General features: G+C 44.2%; 2 protein-coding genes across 2 annotated transcripts; one reads left to right on the top strand and one right to left on the bottom strand.

The window, feature by feature from the left end:
- The first annotated feature begins 621 nt into the window (after nucleotides 1-621).
- Nucleotides 622-7,787, top strand: CUNH1orf50 (chromosome unknown C1orf50 homolog). Its single transcript, XM_073655244.1, has 5 exons — nucleotides 622-777; nucleotides 3,237-3,352; nucleotides 4,708-4,794; nucleotides 5,230-5,361; nucleotides 7,390-7,787. Exons 1-5 carry the CDS (start codon nucleotides 645-647, stop codon nucleotides 7,573-7,575), a joined length of 654 nt encoding a protein of 217 aa, XP_073511345.1. The 5' UTR covers nucleotides 622-644; the 3' UTR covers nucleotides 7,576-7,787.
- A 6,139-nt stretch (nucleotides 7,788-13,926) lies between these two features.
- AP5B1 (adaptor related protein complex 5 subunit beta 1) lies at nucleotides 13,927-16,769 on the bottom strand. The gene has a single exon (XM_073656813.1). The coding sequence runs from the start codon at nucleotides 16,765-16,767 to the stop codon at nucleotides 14,143-14,145; it is 2,625 nt and encodes an 874-aa protein (XP_073512914.1). The 5' UTR covers nucleotides 16,768-16,769; the 3' UTR covers nucleotides 13,927-14,142.
- Between the last annotated feature and the right edge of the window lie 5,521 nt (nucleotides 16,770-22,290).

Here is a 22,290-nt window from a genome sequence, read left to right as displayed (position 1 = left end):
AACGTGGTAGAAAAACAAAAAACAATTGTGGAATTGCACTTTTTTTTGCAATTTCACCGCACTTGGAATTGTTTTCCAGTACACGCTATGGTAAAACCAATGGAGGCGTTCAAAAGTACAACTCGTCCCGCAAAAAACAAGCCCTCACACGGCTATATTGACCAAAAAATAAAAAAGTTATGGCTCTGGGAAGAAGGGGAGCAAAAGACGAAAATGCAAAAAACCAAGGTGGGGAAGGGGTTAATACACAATATCAGTTTCCCCAAATATTTGGGCCACTCTGTAAAATGTATAGAAAACAAGAATGCAAAGAGATGGATCCTCATTGCCATAGTTTATCACAACAGATCAGAAGTGGAGCGTTAGACGCAGCCTGCTGAGCTCAGGACTCCCGTCAGTCACATGGCTTAAGGCTGTCACGTGCCCTTCTGACGTCAGCATCTCCTCATACATCACGTGGTCACACACATTCCCCCCTCCCTTCCTCTTACCTCACCTAAGAAATTGCATTTTGTTGACAAAATATTATAAAGCCGGTGATTTTCAAATCTTTAGTGAAATATAAAATATTCTTTCACGGGGGGAGAATAAACTCTGGTCAATTTTAAAGTATCTTGATAGTCCTGTTGTTGCCCTGATCAAAGATGGCTGCCGGGGTTTCAGGGTTCCCAGCAGGCAGCGGGGCCAGCTGTTTTGTAACATGCTGGAGTGTTCACTCTGAGCAGAGAGCAGCGCAGGACGGGAACATGGAGAGCCGCAGTCAGCAGGTGACTACAGGTAACAGCTTCCCTGTGCGTATGGAGACATATATATACACACACACACACACACACACACACACACACACACACACACACACACACACACACACACACACACACACACATACATACATACATGTACGTACATACACAGCCCCACACACTCTGCTACATAGGGATGTGTGACTATCACTATATACGTTCTGTAGCTATCACTGGTGATATATGGTATCTGCACAACTACAAGTTATGTAACTTCTCTTGTTTTCACTGGATAGCCCCTTTATCACCTGTCCACAGTATTAGTGGGGTCCGACTGCTGATACCTGCCCCGATCGGCAGCACAGGCTGCTTTTATCCCTGTTAGATTGGACTGCCGGTGCTCGCTCTGTACTGCTGATGCTGTACCGCGGGGGCTCGTGCTGTACCGCGGGGGCTCGTGCTGTACCGCGGGGGCTCGTGCTGTACCGCGGGGGCTCGTGCTGTACCGCGGGGGCTCGTGCTGTACCGCGGGGGCTCGTGCTGTACCGCCGGGGCTTGTGCTGTACCGCCGCTCCATTTATTCTCTTTAGGACTGTCCTGTGCTGAGCTCAGCTTTTTCCAACAGCCCCATAGAGAATGAATGAAGCAGCAGTCGGTCGGGCATCTGACGGCCGCTCCATCTTATAAGGAGGATAAAAGTTTCCTGTTGGGGATAAAAAATTCCCCATTCTGCGGATCAGCGCGGTGCCTGCGGATCAGTAAGTGATCTCCTACCTTCTGCATAGATGATGACTTGTTTTTAATGAGACAACCTTTATAGGAATCTATCACCACATTTGGGCGATCTGACCTATTAATATGGACATACGGGTTGTATAATGTTGAATCTAGCCCTCACTATATGCCTGATGGATGCTTCTGTCCCGCACTTGTGCCATCTCTCCTCTTCACTGTTTCGCTCTTCCATGGGCACTGGCTTCACTTTTGTCCTGCGCAGGCGCCGGAGAGTCATTGTAAATTCCGCTCACAGTGATCTCTGGAGTGCAGAAAACGACATGCACACTATGCAGGGCAGGAGGAAGGGAATCGGGAGTGCACCTTTCCTGGGTGCTGGAAATTACTGGGAGCCTAAGTTACAGTGACTCTCTGGCGCACTTTTTACAAAAGTGAAGCCAATGCCCATGGAAAGACGGAACGGTGAAGAAGAGCGACGGCAGGAGGAATGCACAGGCGTGGGATTTCCTGCCATGCACCTGACATCACAGTGACGAGAGGGGAGGAGAGAGATAGGATAATGAAGCGAGGAGGCAGCGTTATCTCCCCATGACATGGAAGAACTCATTTACATAAAGTGCTAAAAGATGATTATTTTTTTTAAAACAAGTTATCATCTGTGAGGCATACAGGAATGATTAGTTTCAGCTGTTTATAACCTGTATGCCTATGTGGTGATCAGGATCAACCCTCCTGAGCTGTCTATATGGCCATGTAGGTCTTAGGAAGCTGAATAAAGTGATACCTTGATATCTGTGATCTCATGTTTTATTTCAGAGAAATCTAAGTTTTTCTTAATATGTAAATGAGCCATTAAAATCTACGGGCCGGACATAGATCTCCCCGAGAAACCACCTCCAGAGATTATTATAAATTAAAGGGGGAGTTACCAGTGTGAGACATGTATATCAGGAGATAGGACTGTCAGTCATTACATGTCTCACACTGGTAACGCCTCCTTTCATTTAAAATAAGCTCTGGAGAAGGAGTTTCAGGGAGATCTATGTCCGGCCCATAGATCTTAACAGCTCATTTACATATTAAAAAAAAAAAACACGTGGATTTCTCTGGAATAAAACATCGGATCGCAGATATCAAGGTATCATTTTATTCAGATTCCTATGACCTACATAGTCATGTAGACGGCTTAGGAGGGGTGATCCTAGCTGAATACTCGCACATGGTGGATAATATGCTATGGATTTTTCATCCGTATAGGATGAAATCTGCATCAAAATCTGCACGTTTCATAAACATTTCTCATGGATTTTGATGCAGTTTTGCTTCCACAACAGTACAGCACACTAAAATTGGGGCTACACCCCGACTGTGGCCACGACACAGGTCACATCGTTGTATTCCAGCAGAATGAAAGGTAATGGGGTCGCCTTAAATTTTTCAGCAATTTTGCAACATGCACATTCTTGGATTCTCAGCAGGTCCTGCACCCCTCCATCTACCACATGCAACGATGTCCTATGGCATGTAACACACATATAGTATGTATACCTCTGTGCCAATTATTATGGTAGCACCCACAGCCTTTTCCACTTCTGTGGCTTATGCCTCCATTCTAAATATAAAGAACGTCATACACGTGGCCGCCCTGAACGTGTCACCTATATACTCCTGTGAATTGTGTTTTGTACTATTTCTTTTATTGGATGTGTGCTAAAATAATTAAACGGTCAAAATATTATATTACATTTTTTTTTCTAGTGAGTCTCGTCGAAAGTAGTTCAAATCCATCCGGGGTCCAACTTGTCAGCACCTATCAAACCAATCGTATAGGGGACCCCTCCAACCTTGTGGAACTTGCTCAGCAGGTGCAAAAGGTCAGTATTTTAGATAGCAATAAAATCCAAATTTGAGTACACCACCCCCCCCCCATAGTTTTTCTAACGCTGCTGGACACATTGAGCACTGAAGTATACGATTATTTTCTAAGGAGGTGCGTTTCTCCTTACGGAGAGTGACATGCCGGCTCTGGCATGCCATTGTATAGAGGCTTATTTGCCATGCAATGCTCCTCTGGGAAATTAAATATTCAAATTGCTTCTTCAGAGAGGAAGAGGACCAGAATTTTATAGCGCCACCTGTTGGAAGCAGCAATCCTACAAGTCAATATCAACCCTTTACCAAGCCTTGAAATATGACTTATGATAAAAGCCAAATCAGAATCTCAATTTGCAGACACAGTGTTTTGGGGTATTGCCCCTCATCAGTGCAAAGAATATGATCTGATTTGGCTGCGTTAGAGGCTGGTATGTCACTCTCAATAAGGAGAAAAGCCACCCCTTAGACCTTAGGCCAAAGCCTCTCACCTACCAAATCAGATCTCATACTTTTTTTTGCAGAGTTTTTTTGTGCAGAAAATGAGTAAGAATTTAGCAGAAACTCCCAAGTTTCTGATGAAGATTTGGAGAGTTTGACATCAGTTTCTGCTCCAAAAAAAGACTCCCGTATGCATATAGCCTTTGGGGATTTTGTTTGAGGAGTTTTGCATTTTCTGCAGAAGTTTTGAAGAGTTTTTGAGGTGTTTTTGCAGAGTTGTTTGTTTTTTATTGTTTTTTTTTACATTATTTTGACTGGAAAGTGCACTCTCCGCCAGGAGCCGCTCTAAAGAAGTGACACACACTTTTTCTCCAACCAAGCACGTTTGAAGCATTTAAAAGACGCTCAATAGCCTGAACATAAGAACAGCAAAGTCGTTGTTTTTTTCATAGAAATGAATAGAAAGATTTTTTTTTCCTATCTTTTAGGAGTGTGAACATACACTAAGTCAGGTATGTTTCTTGTTAAATATTTCAATAAAAATTACAATTATTAAAACATTTTTTTGTGCACCATTTGCCTCTGTGCTGCGTTGCCTATTGCTGGCTTCAGAATGAGGTAACTGAGAATCTGTCAGTGAGCTTGTTTTGATGGTCTGATTTAAACCGTTCGTAACTTTTTTTTTACCTGTCTTTTTCTGAGCTCCTCTGTGCAGGGAAATAGAAATCCTGGGAAAGCCAAATGGTGCAACATTTTTTAATGAAACCCAATTGCTAAAATGATTTTTATTCCCAAAGACATGCATTTAGGTAAAAAAAATAAAACTAAATAAAGTTGTCCCCAAAGGTGGATAAGCAGTGATTGGATGTGTCCTGGTCTGTCGGCACGCACTTTCTTTTTCTCTCCCATCCTATAGGCAGATGACTTCATACGGGCCAATGCCTGTAACAGATTAACAGTTATAGCGGAGCAGATCCGGATCCTGCAGGAGCAAGCGAGGAAGGTGAGTTTACCACCATAGAGAGGGATGGCGTATTGCTAGGATATGCTGTTATTTTCAGAATTACATGGCTACAGTGCTAGATACAGCATAATATAAAATAGATATGGTCTGATAAGACTGGTGTACTTACTTTGAAAATCCACGTCAGAATGGCTGAATAATCCTGATGTTAAAATGGGCTTTTTATGAGGAGCTCATTTTAATTTCAACAGCCATTGAGACGTGGATTTTCAAAGTAAGTACAACAGCTTCATCAAGTCCAAGAGTTCTATAATAATACATGCAGTTTATTTTGTGAAAAAATTAAGGCTAAATCAGATCTATCAAAGTGATTCTGATGACATTTGCTTCATTTAAAAGCGTTTTTTTTTTTTTTTTTTTTATAATTTTACCTGATTTTTAGGTGAACATGATACGGCCCTTCCTTTTCTGCAGGTATTAGAAGAAGCCAAAAGAGATGCTGATTTGCACCACGCCGCTTGTAACGTGGTGAAGAAACCCGGGAATATCTATTACCTCTATAAGAGGGAAAGCGGGCAGAGATATTTCTCCATTCTCTCTCCGAAGGTAACGCCTGGTGTTAGCTCTCATATATATAATTTATTTAGTTCAAAGAAGCTTTATTGGCAGGACCAAATAAACATTAGTTTTGCCAAAGCAAGTGTAGGGGATGGGGACGATGGGTGGGACACATCCAGGGTGGGAGCTATGGAAGTCCAGAGCATATCACAGTTGTCTTTCTCGCAGCCTGTGGCATGCGTTCATATACTGCGCTGCTATCTCCACCGCGCTCTCTTCTTCCCCTAGCAGGAGATATGTTTTCTCTTCCTCCTTCATGGATCTGAATTTCGGGGAGAGATCAGAGAGTCTCCTGAAGTGAGTGTCCCTCACTGCTGAGTATTTGGTGCAGTGTAGCAGGATGTGGGTCTTAGCCTCCAGGTCCCAGTGTGGTCACGGTCTGTCCTTCCTTGGCTTGTAGCTCTGTCTGTGCCGGCCGGACTCTATGGCCAGATTGTGGGCACTGAGTCTATAGCGGCTCAGGATCTGGCAGTCTCTGGGGTCTGGGAGTTTCTCCAGATATGGAGCCAATCTGTAGTCTCTCTGTAGACTCCGGTACATGATCAGTTTCTGTGAGGCTATGATATCCTTCCTCCAGTCACTGACGTATCTCTCCTGGCCCTCGTCTACCATCTTCCTGATTCTGGCTTTTGTTAGCCTGTTGTGATTGGTGTTTTGGTCCGGTTGGGTTTGAGTGAGTTGTTCCGGGGGTCCTGGTTTGTTTGACCCCCTTGCGTGTAGCAGGGCTTTATTGTGATAGGAGCTCAGACTGCTACTATGTAGGTGAGCATGGAATGACAGCGCCCTCTTCAGGACTGCTAGGTGTAGAGGGAATCTGCCCAGATCAGCCCGACAGGCACTGTTGGTGGTGCTCCGATGGACCTGGAGAAGGGGCTTACAGAATTCCAGGTGGAATATTTCTGTTGGGCTGGAATCCCACCTTGACCAGTCAAGGTATATGTGAGGACCCCACACTTCGCTGCCGTACAGGAGGATTGGGGCAATGATGGCATTGAAGATTTTTAGCTAGATCCTCACTGGCGGTTTCGGATGGTAGTTTCCTTCGGATGGCATAGAAGGTTTTGCAGGCCTTGTCCTTCAGGGTCTCTATGGCTTGTTTGAAGCTCCCTGACTGGTGAATTTCCAGGCCCAGGTAGGTGTACTTGTCCGTTCCTGTAAGAGCACAGTTGTTTAGCACGAATGAAGGGTGCTGGTCCGGTCTTCTGTTTCTCTTCTGTTTCTCTTCTGAAACACCATGATGTTGTGTTTGTTTGGGGTGATGGGTAATGCCCATGTGGAGCTGAATTTCTCCAAGATTTTCAGGTTGTCTTGGAGACCCTTCTCGGTTGGTGACAGCAGCAGTAGGTCAATAAAATGTAAATTGAGGATTGAAGGGTTATCACGCCTCCGCTCACTTCCGCATCAGGAGAGGCCGGTGACGTCACGCTTATTGATACCTTCCTGGTTTCATGTGTGAGAGGCAGATAATGTGCACCTGTCCTATATGTTAGAATAAGACAGATCCATGATGCCCGCAATCATGCAGTGACCTGGCAGATATCAGTAGATGTGACGTCACCGGCTCTGCTCACCTCCCAATATGGAAGTGAACAAAACTGGAATACCCCTTTAATTCTCATTGGCCTATGTAACATTCAATTACCTGGTGCATGGATCTGATAGATGAGGGTCTACAGTGCTAGATGGCCCCATAAAGCGTCACTGATGGTTTATATAATCCTAGAGAAAGGTTGGAAGTTGTATTGTTGGGGTTCGGCTCCTGACAGCCACCCATTGCTGAGACAACATGGACAGAGGTCCTGTGCCGCTTTGCTTTGATCCCCCCCCCTCTGGGACAGAAATCAGAGGGGTGCACGGACTCATGTCCTTTATACGGATCCATGCACCACGCAGCTCCCATCAACAGACGATCCTAATCGAAGGGGCATCCATGAGCAGGAGCAGATTGGTTTTGTAAGTAATATAATGGAGAAATTGCAGTTCAGTAATCTTTTTTGTCTTCTTCACCCTTTATAGGACTGGGGTCCAAGCCGTCCTCATGAATTTCTGGCCGCTTATAAACTCCAGCATGACATGTCCTGGACTCCTTTCGAGAACATCGAGAAGCGAGATGCTGAAATTACCATTATTGATAAATTACTCAATGACCAAATTGCTCTTCCTTCAAGTGCGGAGCCCAACTTTAAGGGACTGACTAATTAACCTGACATATGTATGTAAGAACGTCTATGTGCCCAGGACCCTTTACCAAACCAAGGCCTTATCTCCTCCCCTGCACTATGGACGGCGATCCCTTACCAGCAATGGGATCTAGTGATAGATCTGAAAGAAGACCTCGTTATATTGAGAAGTCTGTGTCTGTAAATCTATGTATATGGCGATGATGGCCGAGACTACAGATTTATGTTATAATATCTGCATTTTAATGGTTTTATGTTCACGTTCTTCAGTTTAGTTGGGTTTATAAAGCTGAATATACCTAGTAATTTTCTGTACCTGGTTACCCACTTAAAAGGGTATATCAATGGCTATGTGCTAAGATGGGGAGGGTGGTCTTCCAGTCGCGACAGTTTTGGCTAATAAAAAGCCGCGCTGGGGACGCCGGAAGGTAAGAGATTCGCGGACCACCTGTCTGACGGCCAGGTACCACTGACCTGGACGCTTATCCAACGACCTCTGAATCGATCTTTTCATCTCTAGTCCTAAATATACAGGAATTTACACTTTCTCTGTAACCGGACTTGGGTCACCTTAGAGCACCAAGATGATTTGCGTTCAGATAATTCCCGGATAAGCAGCAACTACAGGGAGAATATGACATTTTAATCTCTCTGCAGCCGATCGCATCCAGTCATCGGAGCGGTTACTGTTGCCGCTCACTATAATCACTCCCCAGCACATTGATTTACAGGCACGGCCGAGCATACTGTCAATCACTGTCCTGTGATCAGCGACTAAAAGCGCCCTGCACTGCCCTGATGGCTGGCAGCAAGCAGCTGCAGCTGCAGGGAGAATAAATCTTAAATTTCTCCCTGTAGCTGCCGCTCCAATAAACCGTCCAGACATGATAAAAGCTATTTATCTGCAGATTACCTTTATAACTGCAAGTAAATGGCATTTCTACAGGTGACGGGTTCCCTGTAATAACCTCGGTTGCTCTTCTCTGCACCCGCTCTAGTTCAGCGACGTCCTTCTTTCACTGGGCACAATTTTAGACTCCAGTGTATAAGTGCGGCCGCACTAGTGACTTATAGAGAAATGTAACAGAAGCAATGGAAATCACTTTGACTGACAACCGCCTCTGCACTGTTACGCTGTAGAACTGGCTGTCAGTCACCATGATGTCGAAAGAGCAGCTCTGTTCATGTGAGGTCAAAAGAAGCCGGATATTCGCCGTCTGAGATCTTCACAGGGCAGAACAGGCAGGTTGTAAGTAATTACCTGCCTTTAAGCGCTTAGTCCCATAGCAAAAAAATCCCAAAAGTCCCAGATCACCCACTTTAAGACTTGTACGCGCTATGCCAGTCTTAATCAATCTGTCTGCAATGACTTTGATTGTCAGACCGGGCCCCTACCCTGAGACTGTAAGCAGCTGGGCACAGACATGGCCATGTATTAGACGTAGATATAGATTGTCGACACGTTCCGTTTTAGTGCCCTCTTCTGGACAAAAAAGTGTACAACTACTCACAGAATAAAAAGAACAAGGTTTGGGTATGAACAGAAAACTTTAATAATTTTGTCCTGCATGGAAAGTTATGAAACTCTGCAGATCACTTAATAGGGGATCTGTCTTGTAAAAAACAAACAAAAAAAAACAACAAATTGCATGTAAGTGGATTCCAGACCCCTGCTCTTCCCCAGTCTATTTGTCTTCAGCTGCATTGATATCAGAATGTACTCATTTGGAGTACAGTTGCTGGCAGTGAAAGAGGCGGCTCAGCCCAAGTTCAGACTACCAAACTAAAAACAAAGGTGACTAGTCCCGTGTGCTCATCCGCATCGTGGACGAGTGCCGGAGCCGCTTGTAATTCACATGAACTAGTCTGGTCCGTAAATCGGACCACTGTAGGGTGTGCTGGATTTTTCCTTTCTCTATGAAAACCGTTGGTCCGTTTGGAAAACTGACTATATACCCTGGGATATAATGGGTGTGTGCTCTCTCCATGTGTGGTCTGTCGTGCACACTCCTATAAGATCTGCTCGTTTTAACGACCCATCACTGCCATCATCTGTACTCCATGTGAGTACAGTCTGATATCAATGCACTTTTTTTTTTTTTTTAACAGGAATGAAGACAAATCCTGTAATAAAGGCATTTGCAAAGTTTCATAACTTTCCATGCTGTATAAAATTATTAAAAAATTAACATCTAGGTTCTAATAGTTTGTATGCGATTTATTTTAAAAACAGAACACAAAACCTCCTCTCTTGTTCAATTATCCCACCGCTGCTGCTCAATGGCCCTTGCATGTTTTTCTTTACTTCCCTGCAGCAGTAGCACCTTGTACATCCACATGATTGTTACAGTCAATCACTGGCTGCAGTACTTGCTAGCATCACTGCTGAGGCCAGTAATTGGCTGCAGCGGTCACCCCGATGTACATGATATCATCACTGGGGGGGAGGGCACCTTCCCACCTACATCTACAGTATCTACACCCTTCTCTGTGAATGAAGTCAGAGGGAAAACAGTAGATAGGAAGGTGTACATAAACGATTGGCTGCGCTATGTTGCACTGAGCCCCTGTGCTTAGTTTGAACAGTCATTCTATGCTGACCAAGTACCTTTAATCCCCCCCTATACACACTAGATAGATGTCGGCTGAATGATGGTTTGGTGGGCAGCCATCTTGTTGCCTATCCCATATACAGGTGAGCTCACCCTGCCAAGGATGGAATGGAGGTCTGTCCTCTTCAGCCATCAGTCCTGCTTTAGTCTTGAATGCAGTGATGTCTGGAGACTGTGTGGGCAACGCCACGAAGAGGCCTTCACAAGGTAGCCTCACACCTAGTCCTACTCCTGGGCTTATGCTGTGGGGTGGTATAACGTACAGTGCCGGACCCCTCTAGTTATCAGTTCAGGTGCACTAGCAACAAGCGTTACATTGATTTGGTCGTGGACACAGAAGAGGGCCCCTGTGCAAGAGCAATATCTGGGTCCTTTACAGTCCAATAGTTGGTCAATTCCTTCTGCTTTGGAGTTGGAAATGGACCCTCTTACCTCTTGGGCCCCTATGCAACTGCTCTGGTTGCACCAATGATATGTCCTCCCTGGGTATGGCCTTTTCTCCAAAGTGTCCCAGGAGCCATTTTTTGAGATAATACCAATAGCATATTGCTCGTGCTACTGTGAGCAGACTGTGTGACCGAAAACGTGCTGCCATGACTTCAGCACCTCCCATGTCGACAGAAATGACACAGGCAGCTGCCAGCAGTGGATCTTGATGATTTCTCCAAGTGCATTCAGTGTGGCAGAACATTCCTCAGAGGCTGTAAGTGTTCAGTGTACTGAATGTTATGAAAACGTAGTTACCATTTTTCCATCATGTGCCGATCATTACCGTGTCTATCTGTCCTGTGAGTGCCATGATTCCACGTTTCATTCTTGGTGGTGCAATTTCAATGTTGCGGAGTGTAGTAATCCACTTCCTATATAAACTGGGGCGTAGGTACGTTACATACAACAGGATTTGCATGTAATTTGGGATAACAACTGTCTTTTTTTACTTGCACCATACTTACTATGTGTTTTAGCCACTTTCTACACCTTGTCTAAAAAGGGAGCGTGACGTCACTTACAGGGGCTGTAGTTTGTCAGAAGAGGGACATAATCTAACATACAATTAGTACACACCAAGGTTTTAGCAAAAATGTCTAAGCCAACTAATAAGTGGTGTAAACGTAGACGAGACAGTCTAAAAGGGACTGTCAGCACAGAATGACTGTTCAAATCCAGCACAGATGCTCAGTGCATCAGGGCCTGGCCAATTGTTTCAATGCACCATCCCACCTGCTTGTTCAATCTCAGCCATCCTCTTCTTTGATTGACAGCTCTGGCTTCAAAGTCCTAGAGAAGGTTGGAGATAGGGGAACCTTCTCACCTGCTGGTTTTATTCTAAAAGTCATTCTGAGCAGACAAGAGTCCCTATAAGGACAGTCTGTCATCCCAAACTGACAGTATAATCTAACCATGTAGACTTGTAGGGTATGTAGACCCTATAAAAATTGCAGCCTAAGTGTCTAATCGCCTCCTCTGTTCTGCAGAAACTGAAGTTTAATCAGAAATAATTAGGATGCTCGGTGCACCCTTGGTGTGGCCAAGAGGCTCAGTGCATTGTCCTACACACAGGTTTTGCATGTCCCTGCCGCCTTTGCTGGCACCTGACAGCACTGCTTTGCTTTGAGAAAGAACTGTCCGCAGAGTAAGCTTACGCCATCGCTGTCAATCACCAGTGTCGGGGGCAAGGCCATGCAAAACCAGTGGGCAAATCAGGGCACTGAGCTTCTTGGCCACACCAAGGGTGCACTGATCACTCTAATTAGCATATCTGATTAAACTGTAGTCTCTGCAAAATGAAGGAAGCTATTTTAAACACTAGAAAGTGCAATTTTTATAGGAAATATATCTCCTATAAGAATACGTGCTTAGTTTGAGCTGCCAGACTCCCTTTAAAATACACCATCTTTATCAAACGGCACTGTGATAAATCTGGCACACTTTAAGACTGTATAGTCATAAATTTAGACCGTCTAAAAATTAGACAGCATTGATAAGTGTGACCCATTATGGGGCATCTTGACTGGAAGCCACATCTATCATGTTTTACTGCAATTGGTTAATAAGCAGATATATATTAAAACTTCTAAAAAATTCAGACGGCTTCTAAAGGTAGCCATAGATGAGCCCAAAGTAGCCCACTGTAACGCTAAGTATGCAAACATGAAATATGAATAGCATTACTGCTGTAGAAAATAGAAATAAATGAGAAATCTTAGCGCATAAATTGGCCAATTCATGTGTACCTGGTAGCCACGGTAAGGCGTCTCTCAAAATACCAGGACCCTATCAATGTGAACTCCTAAGTGACTATGTCTGCTTGTGTGGGGGACAATAAGATCCTGCTGCAATTAAAACCACCTGTGGCCTAGAGGCAGGATCTTATTATCCCACACACAAGCAGACGGATGTCTATTAGAGAGGAGTTCACATTGATAGGGTCCTGGCACTGAGAAACGCCTTACCGTGGCTACCAGGTACACATGAATTGGCCAATTTATGTGCTAAGATTTCTCATTTATTTCTATTTACTACAGCAGTTATGCGAGCATGAAATATGAATAGCATACGTTACGGTGTGCTGCTTTGTTAGTTGTATATGGCTGTTCCTTGTAAGCACCTGTTCACACCTATTTTTTGTTTTGGAAGTGCGAGTCAGTTTTTTCTGTTTTTATAGATGAGACCAAAGTCAGAAAATGTCAGGGAGGAAAAAAAAAAGGATTGGGCATGTTGAGTTTCAAGCTGCCCGGTCTTTTGTTCTGAAGACTGATAAACTGACGCCAGTTTATTTTAACATTTAATCCTAATATGCCATCTACCGCCTACGGTTAAGGAAGTCTCATAGGAAGAGATGAGTAAAGCGCCCCTGTGCTGTGGCCACCAGCGATTTTTGTGAACAACCAAAAAAAAAAAAAAAAAAAAAAAGGGTTGCAGTCTCCTCTTCCTTCCCTCCCATGAGGCCATTCTTATACGGAGCTGCAGAATAAGTGATTGGTTGTGAGCTGCTGTTTTTGTAGAGATGGTGGCATGTAAGGGTGTAGGTCAACAGGCACTAAGTGACCAGCTATCTCTGTAATAGAGGAGTCACTCTCCGCTCTGCCTAAGTTCACCTGAGCCTATGAAGAATTGTAAGGTTTCCATCCAGAAAAAAAAAAAAAATATGGAGGAATTTTCATGCGGATTGTCAGCAGTCTGCCATCTGTAATTTCATTGGTATTTATACATTAAGAAAAAAAAAATTATAAAAAGGCCAAGTACAGCTTTCTCTGCTAATAACTGCAATGGAGTGTCCTATTGCATTCTTTTTCTTGCACGCACCCACTAATTAAAAGATGAGACTAGCGCTTGCTACAATTTTTTTTCACATAGTCAGTATGGAAAAAGGTGCAAGTGAACTAATTGATTGAATATTAGTCCTTGTGCTGCCTATTTTCCACGTGACAGCCCTCGGACAGAAAATACATTGGTGTGAACGTATCCTAAAAGGTGGTGAACCTCCTACCTACTACCAAGTCCCTCCTACCAGGTCCCTCCTACCTCCTACCAGGTCCCTCCTACCTCCTACCAGGTCCCTCCTACCAGGTCCCTCCTACCAGGTCCCTCCTACCAGGTCCCTCCTACCTCCTACCAGGTCCCTCCTACCAGGTCCCTCCTACCTACTACCTGGTCCCTCCTACCTACTACCTGGTCCCTCCGCCCTAATAAGGTCCAGCCCCATAAATAACTGGTCTTCTTTAACTAAAGGAACTAAGTGATAAAATAAAATGAACCAATACACACAATCATTATTTACTCCAAATGTTTCATTTTAAAATGTACTGACTGGTTAAACATTTTACCAAAAAATATATAATATACTAGTTTTTATATTTAGATCAACATACGAAATAAAACTTTTGCGGTATAGAAAAGCTATAATAGATGCACACAGCTCTGAGGCGGACGCAGCAGTCATCAACTTAAATTTTGCAAAGGAGCAATGTCTTTGGTCACGCGTTGCTTGACACATCCAGTAGATGAGCGTTCATGTATGGCAGTAGCTTCCAGTTATCAGTTCTGATATGGAACTGAGCAGTGCCATCCTGAACTTGAGCACTCATCAATATGTGGAACCTCGGGGGCAGGACTATACCAATCTTGTATTCACCATCATGATGGGACACAACATATTTGGAGAAATTAGACAGCACAACATCAGGAAGAGACGACTCGGACATCTCGTAGCAGAACGTGCTTTCTTCGTTATCTTTTCCATCATCTGGTTTTAGGGCAAGCCAAAGCTTGTCAAAAAGGTGGCACCGGGCATTCGGGGGGCAAGACGTGGGCAATGGGAATGGGGCAAATAGTTCGGAGAATGAAAGAGGTAGTGGATCAAGTTGCGTATGATAAGTCAGTCCATCCGGTGTGCTAAACGTGGCATTCACAATGAAGTAGGTCGGATGAGGGTCGTTTGGGACCAAGTTGACCATGACCACCGGTGGCTTTCGACCAACATAGAGACAGGGAACATGGATATTGCCTAATGGTTCATAAAAACCATCTGCTACCTCAAACTGGAGAATAATACAGAGTACCTTTCGGTACTTTTCTTCAACATCGCCTTTGAAAGTTAAGTGATAATTCAAGGCAAGCAAGGAAGTTCGATGATTGGCAAGTTGTTGGTAATGTTCTTCGATTGTGTATTCTGTCTCTTTATTGTCCTCCTTAGATGCTTCCGGATAAATTGGTAAAACCTTTGCCTTATTATCAACCGGACATAACTGGAGAATGTTCTTCGCACTATGAACAGTCAATAGGATGGAGAAGTTTTCACTTTCTGACATAATCGAAGACAAGGACCTTTCTTTGGTTTGGCCATCAATAGGAGACATGTTGAGAACTTTCCCAAGCTTTTCCTCAGAGACGTTAGTAAGTAGGATAAAATATAAGCGCGATCGGTCTTGAATGTCAATGTCTGAAAAATGATGCGTTATGTATTGTAACAGATCCGCCAAAGACATGAACACGTTATCGAGATGTTCATGTTGGAGGACATGTTTGCACACAGACAACAAAGCGTTACCCAGTCCCCAGTCTCCATTAAGACACAGATCAAAGCGAGCCACCACCTTCCTCAGGAACTTTACTGTATGAGTCTGCGGAATGGCATTCTCCTGAGCTACTCTTGAGAGAACCTTAAGATGCCACAGAAGGTTCTTCCTAGTCGTCCCATCCACAGGAAGGTCCACTATTTGCTTCTGTAAAGCTTTGGCCAGAGACACTGGCCAAGCCTGAAACTCCAGCAGGATCTGAGTCTGATTAATCAAGTTAATAAAATAAGGAGCCAAGGTGCTGTTGTTCTTGTAGAGGTCGAGGAGACTTCTGGTCAGATTGTCCATGTGCTGCTCGCAAAAATGAAAGTATCGCACAAATAGGTAGGTGGCGCGGAAAAAAGTGGCAGTGACCTCCCTACTGACGTTTTTGTCCACCATGCTATACAGAGACATGAGGTGTTCGAATAAGTATCCTATGCCCCGCTCGGCATGAAAGCCTTCATTTTCCAGATAAACCATGCTCAGCAAGTTCTGTCTGCAGAGCATTGTGTGGCAATCATCGAAGATGTTTGGGAACAGGGATGAGGTCATTTGGACGGTGAGAAGCACGGGCAGGTTCTCGCCAGGGTTGGAGTTGAGGGGTCTGTTCTCTGGAAAGTGCAATAGGCAGTCTAGATAAAATAACTTGACGGGCGTAGGCAGCAATGGGTGCAGCGTCATGCCCACCAGCCTCTGGAGGAGGAAGTGCTCGTCCTCCGCTGTGAACAGACTGTCTGTAAACACAGCTTTCATCTGCAGGATACTGTGAAAGCACGCTATATCCTTTGTACCAAATAACCGTACAAGCTGTGACTTAAAGATGGCGGGGGATATGGTGCGGACCATAGCCACCACCTGTATGACTTGCCAGAATAGGGTGTTTTGGCACACGGACGTAAGGAGATAAGAGTCCTCTAATAAAAGCGCCAGGGTGGATTTTAGTTCTTTAGTCTCGTTGCCTGATGGGAGCAGGAACAGTTGATCACCCGACGCAGCCCGCAACTCCTTCATGTCCTTTGTGGCACTCCATAGGAAGCTGCCATTGCTCATCAGCATCTGTTTTATGGCTCCAGTAGACGGCCCGTCTTTCTGCGCCAAGAGCTGAACGGCGTTCTTCAAGGCTATGCTGTACAGTACAATGTACGACTGATGTGCGCTGCTAACCTCTTGCTGTTGCAGGGTGTATAACTGCTCTAGTCTCTGAGAAAGCAGCCCAGGGTAGCAATTTTCCAATTCCCGCAGGCATTCGCAGGCCGTGACCCGCAGTGGCCTGTTAGCTGCCCCCTGCTTCTTGTCATTGACGTCCGATATGATGTGCATCAGCAGCGAGGCGAAGTCTTGTGCGATTTTGCAATTCCAATTGAAGTTATCAGTGGAGATCAAAATGGTATCGACCGCTAACAGGAGGTGACATCTTAGGGGGATACTCTTCGAGGACGATGAGACTTGCTGGAAAATACTTAGCAGGATTTCCGAGGTGACCTCGCCTGATGTCTTCTCTGGGCACAGAATCGTAGGAAATTCTAGGAACAGATTCAGCATCAACACCTGAAACATGAAAGATGGATTTATTAGAAACACCTACAAGAGATAACAAGGAAGTCAGCGTGTGTCAGATGAGATATAGGGAGCGGTTTGTTGTCCTAGGTCTTCAAACCGCATGGCCTAAGCTATACATGTGAAACTCCAGGCTGGGGGCCAAATCTGGTCCACAGGGTGGTTTTATTTGGCCTGCAACACCAGAACCACCACCCTTATGTGGGCCCATTATCCTGTATGGAGGACTACGCGGGGGGGCCATTATCCTGTATGGAGGACTACGCGGGGGGGCCATTATCCTGTATGGAGGACTACGCGGGGGGGCCATTATCCTGTATGGAGGACTACGCGGGGGGCCCATTATCCTGTATGGAGGACTACGCGGGGGGCCCATTATCCTGTATGGAGGACTACGCGGGGGGCCCATTATCCTGTATGGAGGACTACGCGGGGGGCCCATTATCCTGTATGGAGGACTACGCGGGGGGCCCATTATCCTGTATGGAGGACTACGCGGGGGGCCCATTATCCTGTATGGAGGACTACGCGGGGGGCCCATTATCCTGTATGGAGGACTACGCGGGGGGCCCATTATCCTGTATGGAGGACTACGCGGGGGGCCCATTATCCTGTATGGAGGACTACGCGGGGGGCCCATTATCCTGTATGGAGGACTACGCGGGGGGGCCCATTATCCTGTATGGAGGACTACGCGGGGGGCCCATTATCCTGTATGGAGGACTATGAGAGTCTATTATTCTGTATGGAGGACTATGTGGGGCCATTATCCTGTATACTGGTTGGCCCACGACTTTGTCCAAGTTTTTAATTTTGGCCCTCTATGTGTTTGAGTTTGACATCCCTGGCCTACACACTCCTGTGATACGTATAGTGCAATCATGAAATTCCCTAAAGGGGTTTTCTATGATTTGTGATGAGTTAGAAATGTAGACATACCCTTAAAAGGTTGTCTGGCCTATTTGTTCTTTTTTAATAGTGTTTATTGTTGTGTAAAAATCACCTGGCAAAATGATTCCTCAGGTCGGTCCGATTACGACTGCCACATTTTATGTAGGAATAATAATAATAAAATATAATTTTTATATACACACACATACATATATATACATACATATATATATATATATATATATATATATATATATATATATATATATATATATATATATATATATATATATATATATATATACACACACACACATATATATATATATATATATACACACACATACAGTACAGACCAAAAGTTTGGACACAACTTCTCATTTAAAGATTTTTCTGTATTTTCATGACTGTGAAAATTGTACATTCACACTGAAGGCATCAAAACTATGAATTAGCACATGTGGAATTATATACTTAACAAAAAAGTGTGAAACAACTGAAAATATGTCTTATATTCTAGGTTCTTTTGCTTTGATGACTGCTTTGCACACTCTTGGCATTCTCTTGATAAGCTTCAAGAGGTAGTCACTGGAAATGGTCTTCCAACAATCTTGAAGGAGTTCCCAGAGATGCTGAGCACTTGTTGGCCCTTTTGCCTATATATCATCCGGGGGTTGTGTATAAAGCGACATGTACTTGTCCAAAGGACTATGTGGGTAAAACCACTAGAGAGAGAACCCCCACAGTATGGTTCTCTATATGTCGACATGTTAGTGCCTGACCTGGTTTTTGTTTGGCCTGCCTCTGCCCATGTCCTGTTATGAGGATATATTGCTGAAAGGATGTCTCCTCTATACCTCCAAGCTGGAGGTTCTCTATTGGAGGATGACTATCTATATATTAAATTTACATATTGATTAATTCTGTCTCCTTGTGTGGATCTATAAAATCTACTCTCCCCCCCCCCCTTTTATATATGTGGTCCCCTGTAGGGATAAGAACTTCCCTGGTCCTTAATGGGCTTGATATGTAACAATTGGATTATGGGGAGTTATTTTTTATCATAGTGATTAAGCCTTGAGAGAAAAAATATAGGCGGAGGAGTCCTCTTCTATCGCCGCAAGGTTGAACGCAGAGGGTGGTGTGTACGCAGCAATTTTCTTCTGCGCCTCACCCTGGTACGCAAGCAGTGAGATATTTCCGGAAGTGACGATGGGATACAGGCGTGAGCTTAGCCGACTCCATTTCCTTGCGGGTCATCGATGGAACGCAAACGTCACTTCCGGTTTAGAAAGGGATACGCTCTGCTCGCTGACGACGCAACCTCTAGTGTCCGGGGAACTGGGCATGCACAGTCCTAATTTTTAGACAGGAGACAACATAGGGTGGGGAGGACATTATTGGAAGTAGGTGTATGAGATTCACGGGGCTATGATTGAGCACAATATTTAAACGCAGCCGGGGCATATAGCCTGCCACATCCTCCATCGAGCTGCATCTGTTTACATGATGTTGTGGAGTCCTGTACATTTGGCCTCCTGATGAACCCACAGGAAGGGGAAACGCGTTGGGGTGAATTCCAGAATATTAGATAAGTCTGCCATCATGTTGCATTCTTTATTTATCGATTAGTATAGTATGAAAATTGTGTTCGAGCAGGCAGTCACTCATTACCTGTTTATAGCTCACATTATCAGGGTATAGCAGGGAAAGTGAGGGACAGCCACCGTTGAATGGGGGCGCCAAACTCGTATATTAGGGTGCCAACCTCCATGACAGGCAGTATCAGTCGAGGCTTTTTGAGATAGGGCAGTTTTAAGTCTATATTGTATATGGATATTTATCATGTCTAAGACTTTACTGGCCCATTTGTGGTCATCTACTTCCATTTTTTTTATCTAAAGCTAAATAGTCCTTAAAGGATATTGGATGGTTCTTGATATAACCATGGAACTTCTTACTCGTGTATCACAAGGATTTTTGGTGTTTTTTAAGAAAAGTTAAATAAAAGATTTTTTCAAGAGTGTGCAAAGCAGTCATCAAAGCAAAAGGTGGCTACTTTGAAGAACCTAGAATATAAGACATATTTTCAGTTGTTTCACACTTTTTTGTTAAGTATATAATTCCACATGTGTTAATTCATAGTTTTGATGCCTTCAGTGTGAATGTACAATTTTCATAGTCATGAAAATACAGAAAAATCTTTAAATGAGAAGGTGTGTCCAAACTTTTGGTCCCGATATATATATATATATATATATATATATATATATATATATATATATATATATATATATATATATATATATATATATATTATATATATATATAGCGGGATGCGTGTCTCTATCTGAAGCCTTGATAGACTGCGCATGCGTGACGCGCAGTCTGGCTCCAGAGAGAAGCACGCATCCAGCCGTTACAGATAAGAGGAGTGTATGGCGCCGGAGATCAAGGTATGCGTAGACACTGAACGCATACCGCGATCTCCGGCGCCATACTTACCTGACCGGGAGGAGCGTTGCCGCAGAGCCTCTCTTCGCTGGAGACCAGGGGCGGAGTGAAGGCATCGGACAGCATTTACAGTGTGTCTTCAGCAAAATGGCGCCGGACAGCGCGGTGCTCCTGCGCCGCACTCCTCCCCCGGCCTCCGGCAGAAAAGGACTCAGCAGCGCTGGAGTACAGAGAAGAAAGGTGAGTATAATTGTTTATTTTTTTTGTATGTGTGTACAGTGTGAAAGGGAAGAGGGGGCCACACATAACAGCATTGTGGGGTGAGGGGTACCACGCATACCAGGATTGGATGGTGGGGACAGGATGGGGGCAGCACATACCAGCATGGGAGACCATATACCAATAAAAATGCTCGCCACCCGGGCGTAGAACGGGTTCAATAGCTAATTTTTTTTTATATTATATATAATATATATATATATATATATATATATATATATATATATATATATATATATATATATATATATATATATATATATATATATATATATATATATATATATATATATATATATATATATATATATATATATATATATATACACACACACACACACACACACACTCTAAAATATGTACCGTATTTTGTGGCTTATAAGACACATTTTTCCCCCAAATTTGGGAGGAAAAAGGGGGTGCATCTTATAATGCGAATGTACGGATTTTACTGGGGGCGTCGTCGGATTGGGGTCCCAGATAAAGGAGGTTATGGAGGCTGCAGCAGTGCAACACTGCAGTCCCGGTTCCCTAATCCGTCCATAGCCCTGCTTTGTTCTTTGGCAAAATGGCCGCCCGAGAACGCACAGATCGAGATCTCGTCTCTCGAGATCTCAATCGGCGCATGCTCTAGCGGCCATTTTGCCGAAGCACAGCACCAGGCTAGGGAACCACCGCCGAGGAGTCCGCTGCAGCATCGCCCAAACACCGCTGGGGCCGCAACATACCCCCAACACCGCAGAATCGCAAGGCCGCAGCCGCCATCAATGACACTTCTTCTGAGGACAGGGCCGCAGCATCGCCCTGCCACAGCCACCACCATCAGTGACACTTCTTCTGAGTACGGTATGTGTGACCACCTCTCCACTACCACTGCCCCCCAGGTAAAAAGGATTATAAGGCGCACCATTTTATTTTTTAAAAAAGTTCTTATTTTGCACCCCAAAATTTGGGGTGCGTCTTATAATCCGGTGCATTTTATAATCCGCAAAATACTGTATCTGTATTATATATATGGTAATTATGTTCTGAGCAAGAAAGATTTGTCAACCAGAAGCAAGGGGGATCTCCAAAGTGCAAATTGAAGGGGAAGTTTTGGGGCATGAACCCTCATCTACTCCAAGGGTGCACTGAAGTCCTCTCATTTGCATTTGAATTAAAAGTAACTTACTTAGGCTTTGTACAACTAACAGGATTTCTATAGGGGATAAGTCCCTATATCACTGTATAGTCGGTATATTATGCATTTTGGGGGCGACAGACTCCCTTTATAAAGCCACAGTACAGTGCTGCTCCAAACAGCTCCATTTAAAGAAGCACTCCTTCTCCCATTAAAGGTTTATCCTCTTAATATATTGCAGTCATCATATTATACAGCACTGTGTACTTACAACTGCTCATTTTGCCTTTCTACCTAGTTAATTCTTCTCTTTTCCATTAGGTTTATGACATCACGGGATTAAAAACTGGCTAGCTGAATCCTTCTAAGCTCGATGTAGAAACAGGAGGTCAATTTTCTCTGTATGAGTCATCACTGCAAGTCCCTGGAGGAGGGAGCTTCTGGGTCAAGAGTTGGAGGGGAATGATAAATGCAGGGACAAGAGACTTCCTGTTTCTCCATAGAGCAGAGAAAAGAGAAAAATTAACTGGGTAGAAAAATAAAATGAGCAATTGTAAGTACACAGTGCTGTATAATATGATGACTGCAATATATTAAGAGGATGAAAACTTTGATGGGAAGAGGAGGAGGGCTTCTTAATGGAACAGGGCTGTGCTGCAATTCATGGCACAGCCTTGGTCAGGAGGGGCACTGTGCTGCGACCCGAGGAGATCGGGTGGGCTCCCGGTGATTGCACCCCAGGATCATAGACAGACAAGGGACCA

This window comes from Phyllobates terribilis, unplaced genomic scaffold, assembly GCF_046119375.1.
Source record: "Phyllobates terribilis strain yellow unplaced genomic scaffold, ASM4611937v1 Scaffold_12__6_contigs__length_324123572, whole genome shotgun sequence".
NCBI lineage: Eukaryota > Metazoa > Chordata > Amphibia > Anura > Dendrobatidae > Phyllobates > Phyllobates terribilis.
The sequence above is the reverse complement of the archived record's forward strand: the minus strand, read 5'-3'. Positions and strand labels throughout refer to the sequence as shown.